Raw genomic sequence first — 20,895 nt, 5'->3', positions numbered from 1 at the left:
TATAATTTCTGCACCAGCAATAATGTTTAGAGATGATATTCAAACAAATAGGAGGCATAGCAATATGAGCTTGTATAGTGAGAAATAAGGCATTAAAGCTGAGGAGTTCATTAAAATGTTTCAAAAACATTTCAATAAGTCAATCTCTTTGGTAGCAGAACTAAATATAAACAAAATGTACATTAAATTCAACTTATAACAGCACATCATATGGGGGCTTAAGACATCTAATTCCTTAGGTGGTAAAACATGTGTACATAAAAAGGTACCAGTAAAAACAAAACAAAATTAGTTTAAACACACGCACTTAGATATTCACGGTTTTCATTAATACAAAAGATGAAGCAGAACATCACTCTCCCCTGGTTGTTTCCATAAAGAAGAAATTAACCAGGAAACATGGAGATGTCCATTGCACTCCTTTATTTTGCTTACAATGTGCAAATGTGCCTACTATGTGCTAATAAGCTTTCCATGTTATGGTTTTGTTTTTTATGTGCTGTATGCAAATGTTCTAAATGTGCTTAAATTACCATGTGCTGATGTGCTTACCGTGTTCAATGTGCCTATTAAGTGCTTTCCAAGTGATAAACTCTTTTTCTGAGCTTACAGTATACTACATGTACATACATGTTTTTATTTTATTTTTCCATGTTGTAATATTTTGGTCTCTGTTATTATACTCATGTTTTGTCTTTGTANTTGAGTCCGTGGTAATGGATTTTATTTGCAGTTTGTTTAGTATTACTGGTAGGTGACGTTATGTCTCGTTTATGAATATCTGAGCTCATTAACTGAAGTATTTTTACCGGAAGCTGCGTGTAGCATGCATGACCTACAGTCAAGTAGCAGTTCCCGATTGAGATAAACAGGGTGCATTTTCAATAAGAATACGAGGTTGTGATAAGATCATATGTTCTACAAAGGAAAGGAATGATATTTACAAGCCATTCAAGTGCATTTGAGTCCAAAGTTACGCATAATAAAGACAGTAGGTCCGGTATATGATTCAATTTAGTACCAGTGGGTACCGCTAGAGGCCGTCTATGTGAAATCGACATTTATGAATATCTTGAGCTCATTAACTAAAGTAATACCAATAGCTGGCGGCTCACGCCTTAGCTAAAAACCATTGACCAATCACAGCACAGTATGCTAATTAATTATGCATGGCTTTCACTCAACTTTGAACTTATCATCGAAGTTTGTGTATTGATCAATATATATTCAAGCAAATTATCTTGTAAAGTATGGATATTGACCAGGGTGTGCATGCTTTTTAATACGTGTGAATTATGTTCAAGTTTCAATTTTTTATCAGTCTGTGTATATTGTTCATACACAAACCCAAGTTTCATTAAAACTGAACAATATTTAAGTATATTAACTTGCTGAAACCAAATTGTGGACAGACTAGTGGATGACTGCTTTCCATACAATGTACCTTTACAAGTCTGTCAAAATTTTTGAAAAGCTTTTTAAAACAGTGTTTCACATATTCACTGCAGTGAAAAGGTCTCTACTTATGAAAAATGGAATTATTTTGCATCAGTGTTCCTAGGAACAAATGAGATAAAAAGCACTCTAATACAATATAATATATTGTTGTATGTTTCAATATTGAATATGATAACCAAAATATAATAGAGATACACTATTTTCCCTCTGTTTCCATTGCATAAATTCTTCATAAAAAGAAATGTATAGCATATGTTCAACTTTATCGTTGTCGTCATAGGCTAGCATTAGAAATAAGATGCAAATATCAATTTCAAATATATTTTAAAAGAGTACTGCAAATGTACCATCTAGAGCACATATACTATGTTATAACAGCTAGTTGTCATTATTGTTGGTTTTGATACCATTGTGCAAGAAATGTTGACAAGACTTAATGAAAGTTGAGGTTCATGCATGTGTATTTGTTTGTAGTGCATGATTTGATGTTCAGAATGATGGAGCAAGTTTTAAACATTTTGTTTGAATACTTAGTTAGGAAAGCACTGACAATTACCCTGTCACATGCACAGGTTGTGTAGCTGTAGCCTTCACCTTGAATGTATGAACTTGACCTTAAAACTGTCTTGAACAATTGATGCATGAAATTTAGAAATGAACTTTCAAGAAATATGGTTGAAAACTTAAGAAACAATTGCTTTCATTGACATAGCCAAGATTTCATCTTGTGTGGGATTCCTCTCATATATCACATAAGATTTGATGTCAAAAGTTGGACACGGTAAAATCGAGTGAAATTAACAAATATCAAGTTACACATTATAACTTTATTTCATTTTATTGGGCTGTTCAATCACATTCATCAGGCTTTCAGCATCAATAATCACAGATTCAATCTGTTCCACTCCCAAGTAAAGATCACTGACTTCTCCATTTTGCAAGGAAAGTATTTGAACTATTCGCTGTTGGAAGGATCTGTGGACTCGGCTGTCATGAGCCTAAGAGAAAATGATTTAGTCAGAGGTTCCTCCTATATACGGTAACTGATAGACTTAAAAATGTCATGTCACTGTTGGTACAGTTCTTGCAGCCATTTTAAAAAGCTCATGAAGTCCTCAAAGGTATGGAGAGAGAAAAAATAGAATATAGTCACCAAATAATTTCTGCACCAGCAATAATAATGTTTAGAGACAATATTCAAAAGAAATAGGAGGCATAGCAGTATGATGAGCTTGTACAATGAGAAATAAGGCATTACAGCTTAGGAATTCATTAAAATGGTTCACAAACATTTTAGTGCATGTCAGTCAATCTCTTTGGTAGCAGAACTAAATATAAACAAAATGTACATAAAAGTCAACTTATAACACCACATCTCATGGGGGCTTTAGACACCTTAACTGGTTTCTTAGATGGTAAAACATGTGTACATAAAAAAGGTACCAGTAGAAACAAAACAAAATTATCTCTCTTTTTAGGTCACCTGAGACAAAGTCTCAAGTGACCTATTGCGATCGCCTTTTGTCCGTCGTCGTCCGTCGTGTGTCCGTAAACAATTTACATTTTCGACTTCTTCTCCAAAACCACTGAACCAATTTCAATGAAATTTTGCAGGAACCTTCCATGGACAAAGGTCAACAAAAATTGTTGCCGGTTTAGTCCCAAGCCCCCAGGGGCCTGAGGGGCGGGGCAAAAAAGGGTCAAATTGACTAAAATTTCAAAAATCTTCTTCTCAAGACCCAGATATGGTAGAATCAAATACTCTTCATAGATGGAAGGGTCTTAAGGTGCTTTACCAAAATTGNACTGAAAAAATCTTCTTTTCAAGACCAAGATATGGTAGAATCAAACACTCTCATTAGATGGAAGGGTCTTAGTCCTAAGGTTTATGACCCTAGGGTCTCACGTTTACACCCTGGGTAAGGAAGGGTGGGGAGTGGGGGGGGGGCAGCAAAATTTATTATGGTTTATAATGGCAAATGATACTTTGAATATTACATGTTAATAACTTGATTGGAATTATAACCTTGAGTTGACAGTTTGATACTTTGAAAATTTTGAGCCAGCCCTACCCCCAAGGGCTGTAGGGTGGGGCCCAAAGGAGTCAGTGTGCTAAAATTTCTTCATTTTCCTTGTTTAGAATCAGAGGTGCTAGTTTCAAATACTTTTTAGTCTTAAATCTGTATGCTAGATATTGAATAAGGTGGTTTTATTGTTTTTTGTCACTTTGAATGATATTTCTGTACATGTTAAAAACAAAATCAACTCTCTGTATAAATATATCAGGTGACCGTTAAGGCCCATGGGCCTCTTGTTATATATTAGCCTTCAAATTGACTTGTGGAAAAAGAAGGATTTTTTTTCTTGAACCACAGTAAAAAAAGAGGACAGTTTAAACACACACACCTAGATATTCACGGTTTTCATTAATACAAAAGATGAAGCAGTACATCAATCTCCCCTGGTTGTTTCCAGAAAAAATAAATTAACCAGGAAACATGGAGATGTCCATTGCACTTCTTTGTTTTGCTTCTAGTGTGCAAATGTGCCTACTATGAGCTAATAAGCTTTCCACGTGATGGCTTTGTTTTTTATGTGCTGTACCCAAATGTGCTTAATGTGCTGATGTGCTTACCGTGTGCAATGTGTCTGTTATGTGCAAAATGCTTTCCAAGTGATAAACTCTTTTTCTTTGTTAACAGTATAGAACATGTATGTTTATTTTCATTTTTTTCATGTTATAATGTTTTGTTCAAATATAAGCTCTTTAAATTTACAGGTAGCTTATTGCAAATTTGACATAAAATAAATATTGTTGTATCTTGTAAGTGCTTAAGGATTTTAACTGTAGTTTTTGGGACTATATAGAAAAACTTTTCCCCAGTATGAGATTCTTTTACACCTTTTGTCATAAACCAAGTTATGATCAGATTTCAGACAGAAGATACTTTAAAATTGTACAACTCAGAAAAGGTTAAAATAATAATTATATTTCCATTTTTTCTGCGAAGAATTATTCTATCTTTCAAGTTATAAATGATTCCTGTGTGACCTAGTAATGATCATTAAATAAGGCCAATTAAAAAAAATATTGTGTTTCTGCTAACCCCACAGATACTGGACACACTAATAGTAATATGATGTGTATAAACTATCACACATTACTTATTGGTGTGTCTGGCACCTGTGGCTAACCCGACCTATCCTAGATTTGTGTGCCTACAGTACCCTTAAGTTTGTATATGCCCTGTGAAAGTAAGAACTCCTGCTCTATATAAGCACAGTTAAGATATTTTTTCAAATTAAAAAAAAAAGGTTGGCTAATATTTACCTATTCTATTTTTTTCTGCAGATGATAGTAGAAACACAAAGTAGTTGTTTTGGCCTCAATGTGTCTGTCATTTCATAATATTTAGAACTACTAGAAGTAGTATAACAATGGAAACTGAAATGACAGCCAACATCACAATGAATCTAATAATACAATGTTTATAACATGGTTTTTTTCAACTGAATCAGAAGAAATATAAGGCCAAATATCCTCACAAACAATGTGAAATCAGTTCGCAACTGAGCCTATAGCTAGTTCGAAAATTTTGTCGGGAGCACCTTGTGACGCTGTTATTCGTTAGTGTAAAAAGTCCATTCATTTTGTTTGTTTTTGCATAATCACTGCTATACATAACGTTGAAGCACCTTCCTTTTTGTCATCGCCGCTGACAACATGCGTCATGCTTGGCCACAAATCACCGAAATCGGGATCCAGATCCTTATTTATGACTCAGTTGTAGGTAAACGTGGCCGAAATGTATGCATATTGTTCAATGTCAATGCTGCTTAAACAACCTGCCTTATATAAAGACAACACTCGCCTGCATTTTCGTCTTTTCCACCGCGCGTTGCGAACGATATCTAGGCCTACACAAAATGAAAGTAAAATATGCGCATGTCTATTAAGGCTTAATGTAAGGGAGATCACTCGTCTTCTTCCCGTAGTACATGTCTGAAATCATTCCGAAGGCGAAATAGATTTATCTTCATCAAGTATTCATTTGTTGTTATTGTGTATAATGAAAAAGATCATCCTGTTATATGGTAATTCTTGACGAATAAATGAAATACACAAATCACACCAACAGACAAACAAAATGTAGACTTATCGGCGCATATTTTTCGTTTCTGGCCGACCTGTTAGCGAGCAGGCGTTTGTGACACCTCTTTATCTAAGGATGAAAATGGAACAAAACGGTAATACTGTGAAGGAAAATAAGTTTCAGATTAGAATACAAATATGGAGCTAGAGAAGGCCAGGGGTTAGTACTAATATTAATACCCGTCCGGGCGATCCCATGCCAAAATTTACTTTAGTTGAGCAAAGCCTGGTGTGAATCACACGGGGCGATTTTAGAATTAATTGACACGATCTACATCCACTATTAGGTTTGTAATATGAACTTTTTCTGTTGATCTATTACATAATTTTAAGTTATACCCTGCTTGTTCGTTGTGGAATTATCAAGTTTACATAGCAAGTGCAATCGAAATCTGATTTGACTGCCATGTTGGAAACTTCGTCCGTCTTCCGATAGGGCCTAGCATATAGGTCGTACATCTAATATGGGTTTTATGACTATATATAGAAATTGTAGTAAACATGACGACATCAGTAGTAATACTATATTTGGCCATATAAGGAAACGGATAATTGAAATAACATCACGCGTGATCTAACATGGCGGTCGTTTCTATTTTAAGAGTTTTTAGTAAGGATTTGTTATTTCAACGAATATGTAATATTTTGATTATTACAGATTAGCACTTTTGATTTTGCTCAGTTAGTTGGAACAGAACCGCTTCATAGCTCTGACCACACAATATATAAATGTAGGCCGGGACATAAATGCAAGAGTCACACATTTTAGCCAATCAGAGGACAGTATTTCCGTGTAACCGCTTAATCTAGCGACAGTTCCAAGAGTAAATATACAGTGTATTTTTCATAAGAATACAAAGTTGTAGGATACTCAGTTCTAACTAAGAATACAATTAGATTTAGTTACTTTAGAGTGAACTTGAGTTGGTGGTAATGGATTTTATTTGCTGTTTGCTTAGTATTACTGGTAAATGACGTAGGTCTCGTTTATGAATATCTGAGCTCATTAACTGAATTATTTTACAGGAAGTTGCGTGAAGCATGCATGACCTAGTCTACTTGCACTTCCCGATTGAAATAAACAGGGTGCAATTTCAAGAAGAATACGACGTTGTAATAAGATCACATGTTCTACCAAGGATATGAATTATATTTACAAGCCATTCAAGTGAATTTGAGTCCAAAGTAATGCATAATAAAGACAGTAGGTCCGGCATATGATTCAATTTAGTACTATCTGCTGTCATTAGAGGGGGCATAGGTGGAGATGACATTTATGAATATCTTGAGCTCATTACTGAAGTAATACCAATAGCTTGCGGCTAACGCCTTAGCTAAAAATCTTCTTTTTAAGTTCCACAAGATCTAGAGTCTTGTTTGGGTATCAGGTGTGAACAAATGGTCACAAATGTCAAATGTTTAAAAAAATAAATTTCTTTAATCAAGAATATTTTCGAAAATTGTTCGATATATTCTCTTTATATTCCGGTATGATGTGGACAACACAAATGCGCATATTTTTGAGTTATTTAGGGGTCAAATTTCATATGTGCTATTTCAAGATAATGACCTCAAAAAACTTCTTCTAGAGTCCTACTATTTGATAAATAACATGGTCACGTTATTGGCTATCAAGTTTGTATAAGTGATTGACCTTGAATGACTTTCAAGGTCACAGGTTATATATGTAAAAATATTGAAACCACTTTTTCTGAATAACCAATAATTCCAGGGTAACGATGTTTGGCAAGAAGCATGCTTGAATGAAGGAGTTTTAAGTGTGTGCAAATGAATGACCCTGACCTACTCTAAATATAATTTCAAAAGTGAAAGTCATTTTTGTGCAATTTTGAAGTTTTCTCAGTACTCTCAGTACTTTGATTTATAATAAGACACAAACAAAGCATATTTTATTGAACAATCTTTTTCTATATTATGAAGAAGCAAAGAGGAGTATTTTTGTTGCAGAATCATAGTGGAAAAATGGATTTGTAGGTCATAGGGGTCGAAAGTGTTGTTCTTATTATGAGGGCTTTTCACCATCAGATTCGTGAGATTTTTGCATTCAAATCTTTTGATTGGTAGCAGACATGTTCAAAGTCTTTCAGGTATATTGTAGGCCATGATTTACAGATGTTATTGCAACATTTTTCGAGTACGACAAAAATCAAATATGGCTGCCATGACATATGTCAAAATCTTAAAACCGCCATATCTGAAAACCGTTTATTATACAGCATTTATGCCTGATATCATTTGCAGATATTGCTTGGGACTAACTTTTTCTCACAAAAATGTCATTAGAAAAAATGTCCAATTAAAATCCTCCGTGTCGGATCAAAGGTCATCAATTTTTCAACTTTTTCATTTTTAAACTATTTTTTAAAAATCTTTTTGCAGTCGATGTGAAATTCCATCCCAATGAATCAGCTGTCTTCAGTTTTTCTGTAACGTTAAGCGTTAACGTCCTACGCTATTTTGAATTTTTCCTTTGATCCCAAAATCTTACTGCCGAGAAACGTTCCTAACTGGAGCAATTCTAGTAGACGCTGGTAATACTACATCAGTTTTTCCATATTCTAATGTTTAATATTAAACTGATGAATATTGTATGTTGTTTATTGACAGAACAGTGTGTTCTTTCAATATTAAAGTATTTCATAGCAATCCAGGCATTAATTCAGTTGTTTTTTAATCAATGAGTCACATGTGTCCATTTTTCTGTACTTAAGGAAACCGACTACCTATTTCACTACTGTCAAGTTTTTCAAGAACGATAACTCTTACATGCAATTACTATGTGTATATGGTTTTGTTATAAAATGTCATTTATTTTTATTTTTTATCGATAATTAGTTTTACACAATTTCAGCATTTATGAAATTGATATACATTAATGCAATACTTATCTATGTCAGTATCATTTTTATTAACATTATTTTGCAAAATATTGTGTTTCATTTTTTTCTTCAAAATTCACTCTTTTTTACATAAATTTCCATTTAAAATCCTTCTAATTCTGACAACCTATATTTTTTTTTGTGGCAGACAATTTTCTTTACTTCAAAGCAATATAACTACAAAATTTTAAGAAAATCTACCGAGAAATGGTGACACAATCCTATTACCTTAATTTAGGTTTGGTATCTGTAAGGTAACTGTTATATCATCTATAATTTAAGATTGTATAACCATTTTGTCGATTTATTTTTAACTCATCAGGTCCGAAGGACCATGATGAGCATATGTCATACCGTGGCTTCCGTCGTCTGTGCGTCAACAATTTCTTTAAATGACTACTTCTTCTTAACCACTCCTTGGAATTCAACTAAATTGGACTGGAAGGATGCCTAGGTGGTAGGGATTCAAAATTGTACAAATGGTTGGGCTTAGGGACGGGGCCAAAAGGGGGCAATTTGGCTATATTGCTTTAAACGACTTCTTCTCTGGAACTAAGATATGGATAACAACCATATTTGACTGGAAGCATCCCTAGGTAGTGGAGATTCAAAAGTGTACAAATGGTGAAGTTGACCCCCCAGAGGCTGAGAGTGGGGCCAAAAGGGGGCAATTTGACTATATTGCTTTAAGCGACTTCTTCTCTGGAACTAAGAAATAGATATCAGCTATATTTGACTGGTAGCATCCCTAGGTAGTGGAGATTCAAAAGTGTACAAATGGTGAAGTTGACCCCCCAGAGGCTGAGAGTGGGGCCAAAAGGGGGCAATTTGACTATATTGCTTTAAGCGACTTCTTCTCTGGAATTCAGATGGATATCAACCATATTTAAATGGAAGCATCCCTAGGTAGTAGAGATTCAAATTTGTACCAATGGTTGGGCTGACCCCCCCCCCCCCCCCCCCCCCACCAGGGGGCTGAGGGGCGGGGGCTTAAAGTAGGTTATTTCGCTATATTGCTACAAACGACTTCTTCTGTAGAACTATGCACTGGATATCAATCATATTTGATGAAAAGCATTCATTCGAGGCAGGGATTCAAAATTGTACAAATGGTGTGGCTGATCCCTAAGGGGGCCTGAGGGGCAGGGCCAAAAAGGGTTATTTGACTATATTGCTTTAAGCGACTTTTTCTCTGGAACTAAGAGAGGGATATCAACCATATTTGACTGGAAGTACCCCTAGTTGGCATGATTCAAAATTGTACAAATGGTGGGGCTGACGGCGGGGCCAAAAGGAGGCAATTTGGCTATATTGCAATAAACGACTTCTTCTGTAGAACTATGCCATGGATATCAATCATATTGTTCGGAAGCATTCATGGAAGTCAGGGACTAGGGACCTAGTATCTGAGTCATTTGGAGAATGTTTTGTCATGATTGCTTAGATATACAGGCCCTCTGGGCCTCTTGTTTATCTTACACCTTTGTATAGATTTGTACATGTTCTTTAAAGAAATTAGAAAGACATATCTTTAGACTCGTGCAACTGATTTGACATTCATCTAGAGGTTTGTTTTTCATTTTGTTACAGACGTGGAAACAATAGCAAAGAACGCCCAGCTGGAGTTTAAGTATGGAGATGCAGAACGTGGCCGGACCATGTTTGAGAGCGTATTGGGTAACTACCCTAAAAGAACAGATTTGTGGTCAGTTTACCTGGACATGGTGGTCAAGTTGGGTGACTGTCAAGAGGCAAGGTTAGTGTAAAGATATCAAAATCCAAATATTTAAGATTTCAATAACCTAAAACACAAACATTAACAACTAGACGAGGAGTGGATGTGTCACCTGCGCATGCAACGCTAATGAGAAAGCAATCCCACGCAAGCACTTTTAGTAAGGAAGTACCATATGAAGATTGAGTTCTAAGGAACTAAATTTATCGAACAGAAACAAAGTTTCCATTTATAGTAACGGTGACCTTGACCTTTGAACTTTAAAAGCGATCCCAAGTAAGCACTATTTGTAAGAAAGCATTGTATGAAGTCTGAGCTCGATCAACCTAAAGAAACTAAAGTTATCGCACAGAAACAAATTTTATGTAAACAAGGAAAAGTTAACGGCAAAAATGAAGTACATTGTTGCTATGTCAAATGTGATACGCCAAAACGCAGAAAATTGAAATTCGACAGAAAAACCTGTAATATGGGTTTAATATAATGTCTTATAGCATTAACGTACAATATTTGAACAGAATTGATTAAAAAATAAAAAAAAGTTCATGCGTTAACTACACAATGCCCAACAAGAGGTCCAATGGGCCTGGATCGCTTACCTGGTATTAATCTCACACTTGTAATCTTAAAAGTGGACTAAAATACAGCTACAGGCAGAATATCAGTGTTTTATTCATAAGAACCTATTAAAAGATTTAAACATATGATGCCTGTGACCTTGAATGTCCAACACAGCATGCTTTTGGCAAAATATTTTTAAGTAATTTAAAGATTTAAACATATAATGACCACTGTGACCTTGAATATGGGCGAAGGTCATTTATTTGAACAACCTTGGTAGACCTTTATCCCAACATGTTACTGGCAAAATACCATTATCCTAGGACTATGGGTTATCAAGAAGAAATTGTTTTAAACATATTTGACCATTGTGACCTTGAATATTTGTCAAGGTCATTCATTTTTAACAAACTTGGTAGCCCTTCATCCCAGCATACTACTTACTAAATGTCATAACCCTAGGCCTCTTGGTTATTCAGAAGAAGTTGTATAAAGGTTTTTAACATATTTGACCCATGTGACCTTAAATATAAGTAAAGGTCATTCATTTGATCAAACTTAGTAGCCCTTCATCCCAGCAAATTACTGACCAAATATCATTATCCTAGGCCTCTTGGTTATTCAGAAGAAGTTTTTTAAAGGTTTCGAACATATTTGACCCCTGTGACCTTGAATATATGTGAAGGTCATTCGTTTTAAAAAACTTGATAGCCCTTTATCCATGCATGTTATTGGCCAAATACCATTATCCTAGGACTCGTGGTTATTCAGAAGATGGCATTCACTTTAAGTGACACACAACTTAAAGTCTTTGTACATTAAGGTCAGTTCGTTTGTGTGAAATAAAGTAACCTTTGGTATGAATTTTGAAATAAATCAAAATAACACAATATATAATAATTCTTTTATCTTTACAGACAACTGTTTGAGAGAGTGATACATCTGAAACAGTCAGCAAAAAAAATGAAGTTTTTCTACAAGAAGTATTTGGACTTTGAGAAAGATTATGGAGATTCTGAGACAGTAGAAAATGTGAGGAGGAAAGCCTTAGAATATGTAGAATCTCAAGGATACACAGAGGATTGAACAGATTTCACAATGTATGATCGTGTATTTTGATAAATATCAAAACAAACAGCATCAGGGAAGTGTAAGCTGGCAGAAGTAAATTATAATATATTTGCTGTTAAATAATGACATGACAGCATGTCAACAATGGAGAATTTGTTGCAATTTCACCAGTTTTATAATACCTGTTTCGGTAGTATAACTTCATAAAAGGACAAAGGGTCCGACCATTAATAACGAAATAAAAAATCTTTTTTTAAACAGTTTTTAAATAAATTCAATGTTGATTTTTAATGCTATGTTTTCCATATCTTCACTGAATAAAGACATCAAATAATACATTAAAAGTTTCTGTTCATGGTTTTTGATAGGATGTGTTTGGTATGTAGATGTTCAATAATCAGACAGGTGAAATAAAGTCTCACTAAATTGTCATCAGCTATTTCAACTTAATTGACCGTGTACTTGTTGAAAGGTTATAGGTTATGAGATAGTAACTGAAGAAAGTGAAATACTATCATGTTTATTTGGAAAATCAGAGCCAGAAAATCATTTAAGTAATTACCAATGCCAAGTGGCCATTAAAAACAGTTCTGTCTGCACTGAAAGTCTATATGTTATGACCCCATGTTCTTTGTTTAAATGACCATTAGCTTGTAAATGAGCAAAATATTGTACTTCGCCAGGGCGTTTGATTTTTGAATTTGTTTGAGTCCAAAAAAATTGTTGCCTTGGCCATCAGGTATACATGTATCTTGCATGTAGATTTTACACCTCTGCAAAAGCACACCTCTCATTTGTATTTACCCATTCATTGTGCTTTTGAAGCTTCAGAAATACTTATGGTTTATGATTTAATGTGTAAATAAATAAAATTTGTCTTTGGCCTCTGGATGTGACCATTATCTAAGAGCAATCATGGTAGTGATGATCTGTAAATTATGGTTAAGAACATGTATTGGCCTTAGTAAGTAATACATGAAACCTCTTAAGTAAGACTAAAACAAAGGTTTACATAGCTTGACAAGAAGAGGTTTTAGCATTATTTTTGTATCCAGTCCTGATCATGTTGTAAAATCTTACAATCATTTCCTTAAAATCTTTGTATTAGAACATTGTTGTTTTACTATTTCAATGTTTGTTTTCAAATCCAATGAATAGAAACACAAAGTTTAAACTAAATAGAAGATAAATCGGAAGAAAAATGTAGGTTGTGCTTTATTTAAATTTGTTCTCATAAATATTCAATGATATACACTGATGTAAAAATGTCTTCTCTTCTGGTGGCTCCCAAGCATGCATCTGATTTGCATAAATTAACATAATGACCTATAATCCTAAACAAGTTCAACAATGAATACAAAATTCATAAAAAGGTTTATACCTGAAATATATGTAGTAGCAAAAATACATTTAATTTGCTTCTATTTTGCATAACACATATAGGAATTTAGTTTATTAGGTAGGAATGTTTCAGTATAAAAATAGACTATGCATGTATATACATGCATATCTAGTAAAATTCTAAAATGGATCCAAAATTGCTCCGATATATTCCGATTCATGTTAAAAAAACACCTTACCAATACAGGTATACGTAGACATATTTCTTAACATGATACAGGAGGTGTACCAGATTATCAATAATACATAAAGCTTAAAAATAATACCAGGCAAAGTCAATATGTATCCAGTTTCTTAGATGATTATGAATGCTGTATTTAAAACCAGAATCTATAAACTGGGACACAGTCTGGATTAGTTAGGATACAAGGATACAACTACATGGATTAACGGAACACAAGCTAGTAATTCATACCGAAATTATTTTGTTAGGTTCCACATGTGAGAAAGCAGTCATATATTTCTTAGCTCTGTTTGCTTTTTTCATTCATATTTTCAAAACAAGTAAGCTGTATTAAGAGACTTCAAATGTTCAAAACATCAGATGGAATGTGGTTGCTGATGATCTGGTTCAGGTTAAAATATGTGTTAAAGCTTGACAAAGTAGATAATCTGCTTCAAAGTGTTATAAACCATCACAAATTTAAATGGACCTTAATTATATACCTAAGCATTTGTTTCTGTTAAGTCTTGTGTGTACACATTCACACTCATTCAAATATACCACCTCAATATGGAGAACGAGCGAGACTTGTCACAGAAATAAATAGCAGGATGACATTAACAAGAGGCCCTGAGGGTCCTTAATAGCTCACCTGGTATTTTATTTTCAATCTAAAACCTGCTGAGTACCATACAGTTTTATCATAGGAGTACTAGAAACAAAGTTGCAAGAACATCTACATGTAAATATGTTTTGGTAGGTAAAACACCAAGAAAATGAGCTTCCTCATTTATAGATATTAAATTCCCTTTACCAAAAGATGCTCTAAAACAAGTTTGGTTAAAATCCCTTCATTGGTACAAAAGGAGAAGGATCTTTAATGTTTTCCTCTATTTCCCCTAATGGGCCCCACCCATCTGTCACAAAGAAGGGGGCCAACACACCTCAGTTTAAACAAAATTGATTCCTTTGTTCCAAAGCATGCTTCAGACTGAATTTGGTTTAAATTCCTTCAATTGTATACTCAACATTTTGGTTATTCAGAAGAAGTTGTAAAAGGTTCCCTGTGACCTTGAATAAATGCCAAGATCATTGATTGGAACAAAATTTAGACAATTGACCCCTGTGATCTTGAATATAAGTGAAAGTCATTCATTTGAACAAACTTGGTAGCCCTTCACCCCAGCATGCTTCTTGTCAAATATCATCACCCTTGGCATTTTGGTTATACAGAAGAAGTTGTATAAAGTTTTCTTTTAAGACAGTTGATCCCTGTGACCTTTAATATGATTGAAGGTCATTCATTTGAATAAACTTAGTAACCCTTTATCCAAGCATGCTACTTGTCAAATATCATCACCCTTGGCATTTTGGTTATTCAGAAGAAGTTGTTTAAAGTTTTAACATATTTTACCCCCTGTGACCTTGAAAATTGGTGAAGGTCTTTAGATTAAAGTAAAGCATTGATGCCGGACGGACAACGGACGCCCCACTACAGCATATTCTTCGGGATATTTAAATTCAGCTCACTGCAATAATTGTTCATTTCCTTGAGCATAAATGTCAATGTATACATTACCCTTCAGAACAACACTTTCGCTAAAACAACTTTCCTTATATACAAAGGGAAGCACAATACATTGTCAAATAACGAAATACTGTGGGGTTTGTTTTCACTGGGATATCAGCATCAATTTAGAACATGTATTCGCTGTCAATGGCACAGCTATTCCATAAACAAGCTGCCAAGATATGGCCTGACCTTAGACAAGTGTCCCAAGATATAAATTGACCTTAGACCAGATGCCAAGATATGGTCGGACCTTAGACAAGTTGCCAAGATATGACCTGACCTTAAAGGATTGCCAAGATATGGCATGACCTTAGACAAGTTGCCAAGATATGGCCTGACCTTAGACAAGTGTCCAAGATATGACCTGACATTAGACAAGCTGCTAAGATATGGTCTGACCTTACAAGATTGCCAAGATATGATCTTACCTTACACTAGTGTCCAAGATATGGCCTGACCTTAGACAAGCTACCAAGATGTGGCCTGACCTTAGACAAGTGTCCAAGATGTGGCCTGACCTTAGACAAGTTGCTAAGATATTGCTTGACCTTACACAAGTGTCCAAGATATGACCTGACTTAGGATAAGCTGCCAAGATATGGCCTGACTTTAGACAAGCTGCCTAGATATGGCCTTACTTTAGATATTATCTGACCTTAGACAACTGTCCAAGATATGACCTGACCTTAGACAAGCAGCCAAGATATGGCTTGACCTTTGACAAGTGTCCAAGATATGACATAACATTTGACAAGTTGCCAAGATATTATCTGACCTTAGACAAGTTGCCAAGATATGGCCTGACCTTAGACAAGCTGCCAAGATATAGCCTGACCTTAGACTAGTTGCCAAGATATGGCCTGACATTTGACAAGTTGCCAAGATATGTGGCCTGACCTTAGACATATTGCCAAAATATATAGCCTGTCCTTAGACAAGTTGCCAAGATATGTGGCCTGACTTTTGGTAAGTTGCCAAGATATTGCTGATCTACTTTAAACAAGTGGTCTAAGACCACAGATAAGGCTATGCCTTAGATGACTGTGTATATATAACAAGTGGTCTAAGACCACTGTTCATATATTTAAACATGAAATGATGATTGTCCATGTGCACTTTCCTGTTATTCCTATCAATTGCACTATCTCTCAACTGTCCCCTTAAAAGCAACTCCAGGATATATGAATATCACTTTAAGGCCCCTGCATGCACCTTGACCTTGATCATTTCAAGGTTATTCATGTCCACTAAGCATTTGAAAGTCCTCTGAATGGCAGTTTTATAATTGGCTAAACAACATTTTAAGGTCCATGACATCAGTTTACAAAGTGCATTGGAGAATAAGCCATCCATCCTTTGCTAAGGTATTGGCTTTTTTAGATGTGTTTGTCCACTCCCAGCCAACACGATCATCCTTTTGGAGAAAAAAGCCACCAAGTCAGCTAGTTTTGGAAAGGTCTGAAACATATACAAAAACACTGTAGGAAGGGACTTAATTACTGGTACTTAAACAACATGGTGGCTGATAATACTAAAAGCTTGGACACACTGTAAAGAATGTTACTTGAACAATGTACACTCTCCCAAAAAAAGCAATAAACAAAGATTTCTGATAATTTGAACAAAGAGATCTTGTGACTACCTTTGACATCCCAAGTGTATACATTGCTTCTACAGGGCTAGAAATTAACCAATTGTCAACTGGGCTTATAGTTTCCAGTTTTACTACTCCACAATTTTACAAACCCATTATAATTCAACATGAGCAGTTTTCAGAACCATTAGTTCAGCTTGAAATTTTCACCAGCCTCCGACTAGTGGCTAGACTAGTCTAGCCATGTTTCTAGTAGTGTTTTTTCAATCATTGCTATAAGAGGGTAAGATATTAAACATTTTAATGTTGTGACAGACGAAAACTCCACACGATGAGCCCGAGTCACATTCATAGAGGAAACATATAGACAAGTCAAGGGAACATTGTACTTACCTCTTCCCTAGGTTTAGGATTTCCCATGGCATAATGTCCATCTGATATACGTTTCCGTATGGGCAGGTTGTAGACTTTCTTATCGTTGAATATCATGAGTGTGTAAGGTCGAGGATCACCGTCTGCTGACTTTTTGTTGGACTCTCTTATAGCAAACATTCCATTCTGGAAGAAAACAAAGACATCTAAATACATTTATCAAATTAGAATATTCACTTTAAGTCCAATCAGAAAAGTTTCACTTAAACCTCTGCTCTACATAACAAAACACAAATGAAAGTGTAACTGAGATATGGTAGTTATAAACAGTTCAAAGATGTACTGGGAAAAACTCAATTTTGTGGCCCTCCCCACTACATTTTGGCGGTGAAATATGTTGAAACCAAGTACATCTCAGTAGTATGCTGTAGTACTCTATAGCTATCTCCTGTGGTAGCTAAAAAGGGTAAGTAGCCTTGATCAAAACAAACATATCTTCTGTAGTTCTACAAACCTTTCTCCAGTTCTGCTACGTTTTACTAATCATGTGTTCATAGTACAATTGATGTGAAGGGTGTGTAATAATAATACTTTATTTTCTGAGGGTAAAATATTAAAACAAATTTAATATGGCCCTATTGAAATGCATCACGTACAACATATATTGTCAGTTAATCAGTATTTACATTTCACAAGGATACTTGTAGTCTTACTGAAACCATTGAAATGCATAACACCGATAACAGGGAAGTTGATCTATAATAATCCATATTAGCACCTTAACTCTTTCCGTACCCCAAATCCGGTCTGGATGTCCTCACTAGACTCGCACTCAGATAACAAAATGGTGGATTATTAATGTACTTTTTAGACGAGGCCTAATTGCTGCAAGAATTAAACATGTAACCGTGAATAAATATTGTTTCATGTTTTGGTTTATAGACGTCACATCTTCTGTTTCGCAGCAGTATGACTAACTGGCAGCTGATTATGACTGAGAAATCGACATCTGTCCGGCAACAAACGATACGAAACATTGTATTCAAAATAGCGTTGTAGTGCAAGTTCCCAATACAAAGTCATTATTTTTTTTTTCATAATACAAATAGATTTCATTAAGAGTTGTATTAAAACATTCATATTTACTTCCATAAGTCTAAATAGATATTTGGTGATGAATTTGCGAGTGTTCATATCAAATTAAGTTGTCGCCATATTGTTTATATTTGAGACACCAAACGCAAACATCTTGCGGCAAAATCAAAAACAAAATTCACAAAATGAAATTGTGTACTCTGCACCTATAAAAGTATTTCTTTCCAGCTGATGGGTGCTAAATTTAGCGACAATTAATTGTATTATGCGATTGTCGAGTGTGATAACAAGCTTAAAATAAGACAGGTTACACCAAAGTCTCTTGTCGTGTATAGATCAGTATTGACTTACCTGACTGTTCTGTTTGAGCTTTGTGTCACCTTCCTGTCGTGTCATGTTCCTTCTAAACCAGTCATAGCAGCTCAAGTCCTCCTGAAATATCAAAAATCATTAACTGTTCTTCTGGATAAGTGTCATCCTATACAGGATAAACTAATGTGTGTGCTATTGTTTTCCTATTATGTTTACTTCCTTGCATTTTCCTACTTGCAGACTGGAACTCCAGATATAAGTACACTCAGCCTGACTATATGAACAATTTAACAGAATCAAGTTCAAACCTTCCAGGCAACAGCGAAATAAATTAAATCAGTAATTTTTGTGAAAAGACAAGGAATTAACAAATATATCACAACTGCTTGTATTTCATAATATTTATGTGTTTCCCACTAAAAAGGTTAGATATCATTTTTCAAGTGCTAATTTGGACTTATTAACTTAACTGATGACATCCGGAAGTGAATACTATATTGAAAGCATTAATTTGATAACCTAAGGTGATAAGATAAACATAAGACCATATTAAAGGGAAAAAAATATTTATACAAAAACAAAAAAGTAACCTGAAATGAATTTCTTATGCAAGTAGACAAACCTGTAATAAGATTATAAAGGTAATATATGATTCTTATTTTTGGCATACAAACAGCATGATGCAGTACTTCTCCTGTAAATATGTGATTAATAGCACATGTTCAAAAATAGCTTTTGCCATGAAAAATCAACTCAAGTTTACACTTTTAAAGTTAAAACAGCATAAATTAATTGTATAACTGCAAACATAGCTAACTAAAACATACAGCCAAACCTTGATGTAATGTCCCGACTTCCATTGGGCACCTCACTTACAGTCAACACATTAACAATTACTAAATAAAGTTATTCCTTGTTGTATTGACAAGCCCCTTTTTATGACAAACTTTGGCTAGAGAAATTGTGGCAGAATAACAAGTTTTTTAATTATAATGTATAGCTTGTTCTCCAATATAGAAAGTCAGTGCAGTTATATAAAAAGAACAAGAACAAGAGGCCCAATGGGCCTGCATCGCTCACCTGGTATTAATCTCACACTTGTCATCTTAAAAGTGGACTAAAATACAGTTACAGGCAAAATATCAGTGTTTCTTTCATAAGAATATATTAAAAGATTTAAACATATGACACCTGTAACCTTGAATGTCGACAAGGAGATTATAATATTAGGTTGAACAGAGTTTATAGTCTTCCAACCCAGCATGCTTCTGGAAAAATATCATTACCCTGGACCTTTTGGTTATACAGAACAAATCATTTTAAGATTTAAACATATATTGACCACTGTGACCTTGAATATGGGCGAAGGTCATTCACTTGGTAGTCCTTCATCCCAGCATGTTAATGGCCAAATATCATCACCCTTGGCATTTTGGTTATTCAGAAGAAGTTGTTTAAAGGTTAAGAACATATTTGACCCTGTGAACTTGAAAAAAGATGAAGGTCATTCATTTGAACAAACTTTAAAGCCCTTCATCCCAGCATGCTACTAGACAAATATCATCACCCTAGGCCTAATGGTTATTCAGAAGAAGTTGTTTAAAGGTTTTTAACATATTTGACCCTGTGACCTTGAATATAAGTCAAGGTCAGTTAATTGAACAAACTTTGTAGCCCTTCATCCTAGCATGTTCCTGGCAAAATATCATCATCCTAGGACTTGCGATTATTGAGTAGAAGTTGTTTAAAGGTTTTTAACATATTTGAACCCTGTGACCTTGAATATAAGGCAAGGTCATTCATTTGAATAAATTTGGTACCCCTTCATCACAGCATGTTACTAGCCAAATATCATAAGCCTAGGCCTCTTTGTTATTCAAAAGAAGTTGTATAAAGATTTTAAATATATCGACCCCTTTGACCTTGAAAATGGATGAAGGTCATTCATTTCAACAAACTTGGTAGCCCTTTATCCTAGCATGCTACTAGTCAAAAATCATCACTCTGGGCATTTTGGTTATTCAGAAGAAGTCATTTAAATTTTTTAACATATTTGACCCCTGTGACTTTGAAAATAGGTGAAGGTCATTTATTTGAACAAACTTAGTAGCCCTTTATCCCAGTTTGCTTCTGGCCAAATATCACCACCCTGGCCCTTTGGGCCAGGTGAGCTAACAAGAGGCCCATGGGCCTTAACGGTCACCTGATATATTTATACAGAGAGTTGATTTTGTTTTTAACATGTACAGAAATATCATTCAAAGTGACAAAAAACAATAAAACCACCTTATTCAATATCTAGCATACAGATTTAAGACTAAAAAGTATTTGAAACTAGCACCTCTGATTCTAAACAAGGAAAATGAAGAAATTTTAGCACACTGACTCCTTTGGGCCCCACCCTACAGCCCTTTGGGGTAGGGCTGGCTCAAAATTTTCAAAGTATCAAACTGTCAACTCAAGGTTATAATTCCAATCAAGTTATTAACATGTAATATTCAAAGTAT

The 20,895-nt window shown here is 34.8% G+C and overlaps 2 protein-coding genes across 12 annotated transcripts in view; one reads left to right on the top strand and one right to left on the bottom strand.

The window, feature by feature from the left end:
* The window catches only part of LOC110442650 (protein RRP5 homolog), a 165,731-nt gene extending 153,517 nt beyond the window's left edge, over positions 1–12,214 (top strand). Inside the window, exons 42-43 of the mRNA XM_021486343.1 lie at positions 10,102–10,267; positions 11,725–12,214. Coding sequence (XP_021342018.1) covers positions 10,102–10,267; positions 11,725–11,893 — 335 coding nt within the window. The 3' untranslated portion in view covers positions 11,894–12,214. The remainder of the gene's footprint in view (positions 1–10,101; positions 10,268–11,724) is intronic.
* A 2,591-nt stretch (positions 12,215–14,805) lies between these two features.
* The window catches only part of LOC110442655 (vegetative cell wall protein gp1-like), a 206,612-nt gene continuing 200,522 nt past the window's right edge, over positions 14,806–20,895 (bottom strand). For all 11 annotated transcript variants that reach the window (XM_021486355.1, XM_021486348.1, XM_021486356.1 and 8 more), the window contains 3 exons: positions 18,428–18,508; positions 17,003–17,167; positions 14,806–16,473 (listed from right to left, as the gene is read on the bottom strand). In XM_021486355.1, the coding sequence (XP_021342030.1) occupies positions 16,375–16,473; positions 17,003–17,167; positions 18,428–18,508 (345 nt within the window). In that variant the 3' untranslated portion in view covers positions 14,806–16,374. The remainder of the gene's footprint in view (positions 16,474–17,002; positions 17,168–18,427; positions 18,509–20,895) is intronic.

This window comes from Mizuhopecten yessoensis, unplaced genomic scaffold (assembly GCF_002113885.1).
Source record: "Mizuhopecten yessoensis strain PY_sf001 unplaced genomic scaffold, ASM211388v2 scaffold716287, whole genome shotgun sequence".
NCBI classification, from domain to species: Eukaryota; Metazoa; Mollusca; class Bivalvia; order Pectinida; family Pectinidae; genus Mizuhopecten; species Mizuhopecten yessoensis.
The sequence above is the reverse complement of the archived record's forward strand: the minus strand, read 5'-3'. Positions and strand labels throughout refer to the sequence as shown.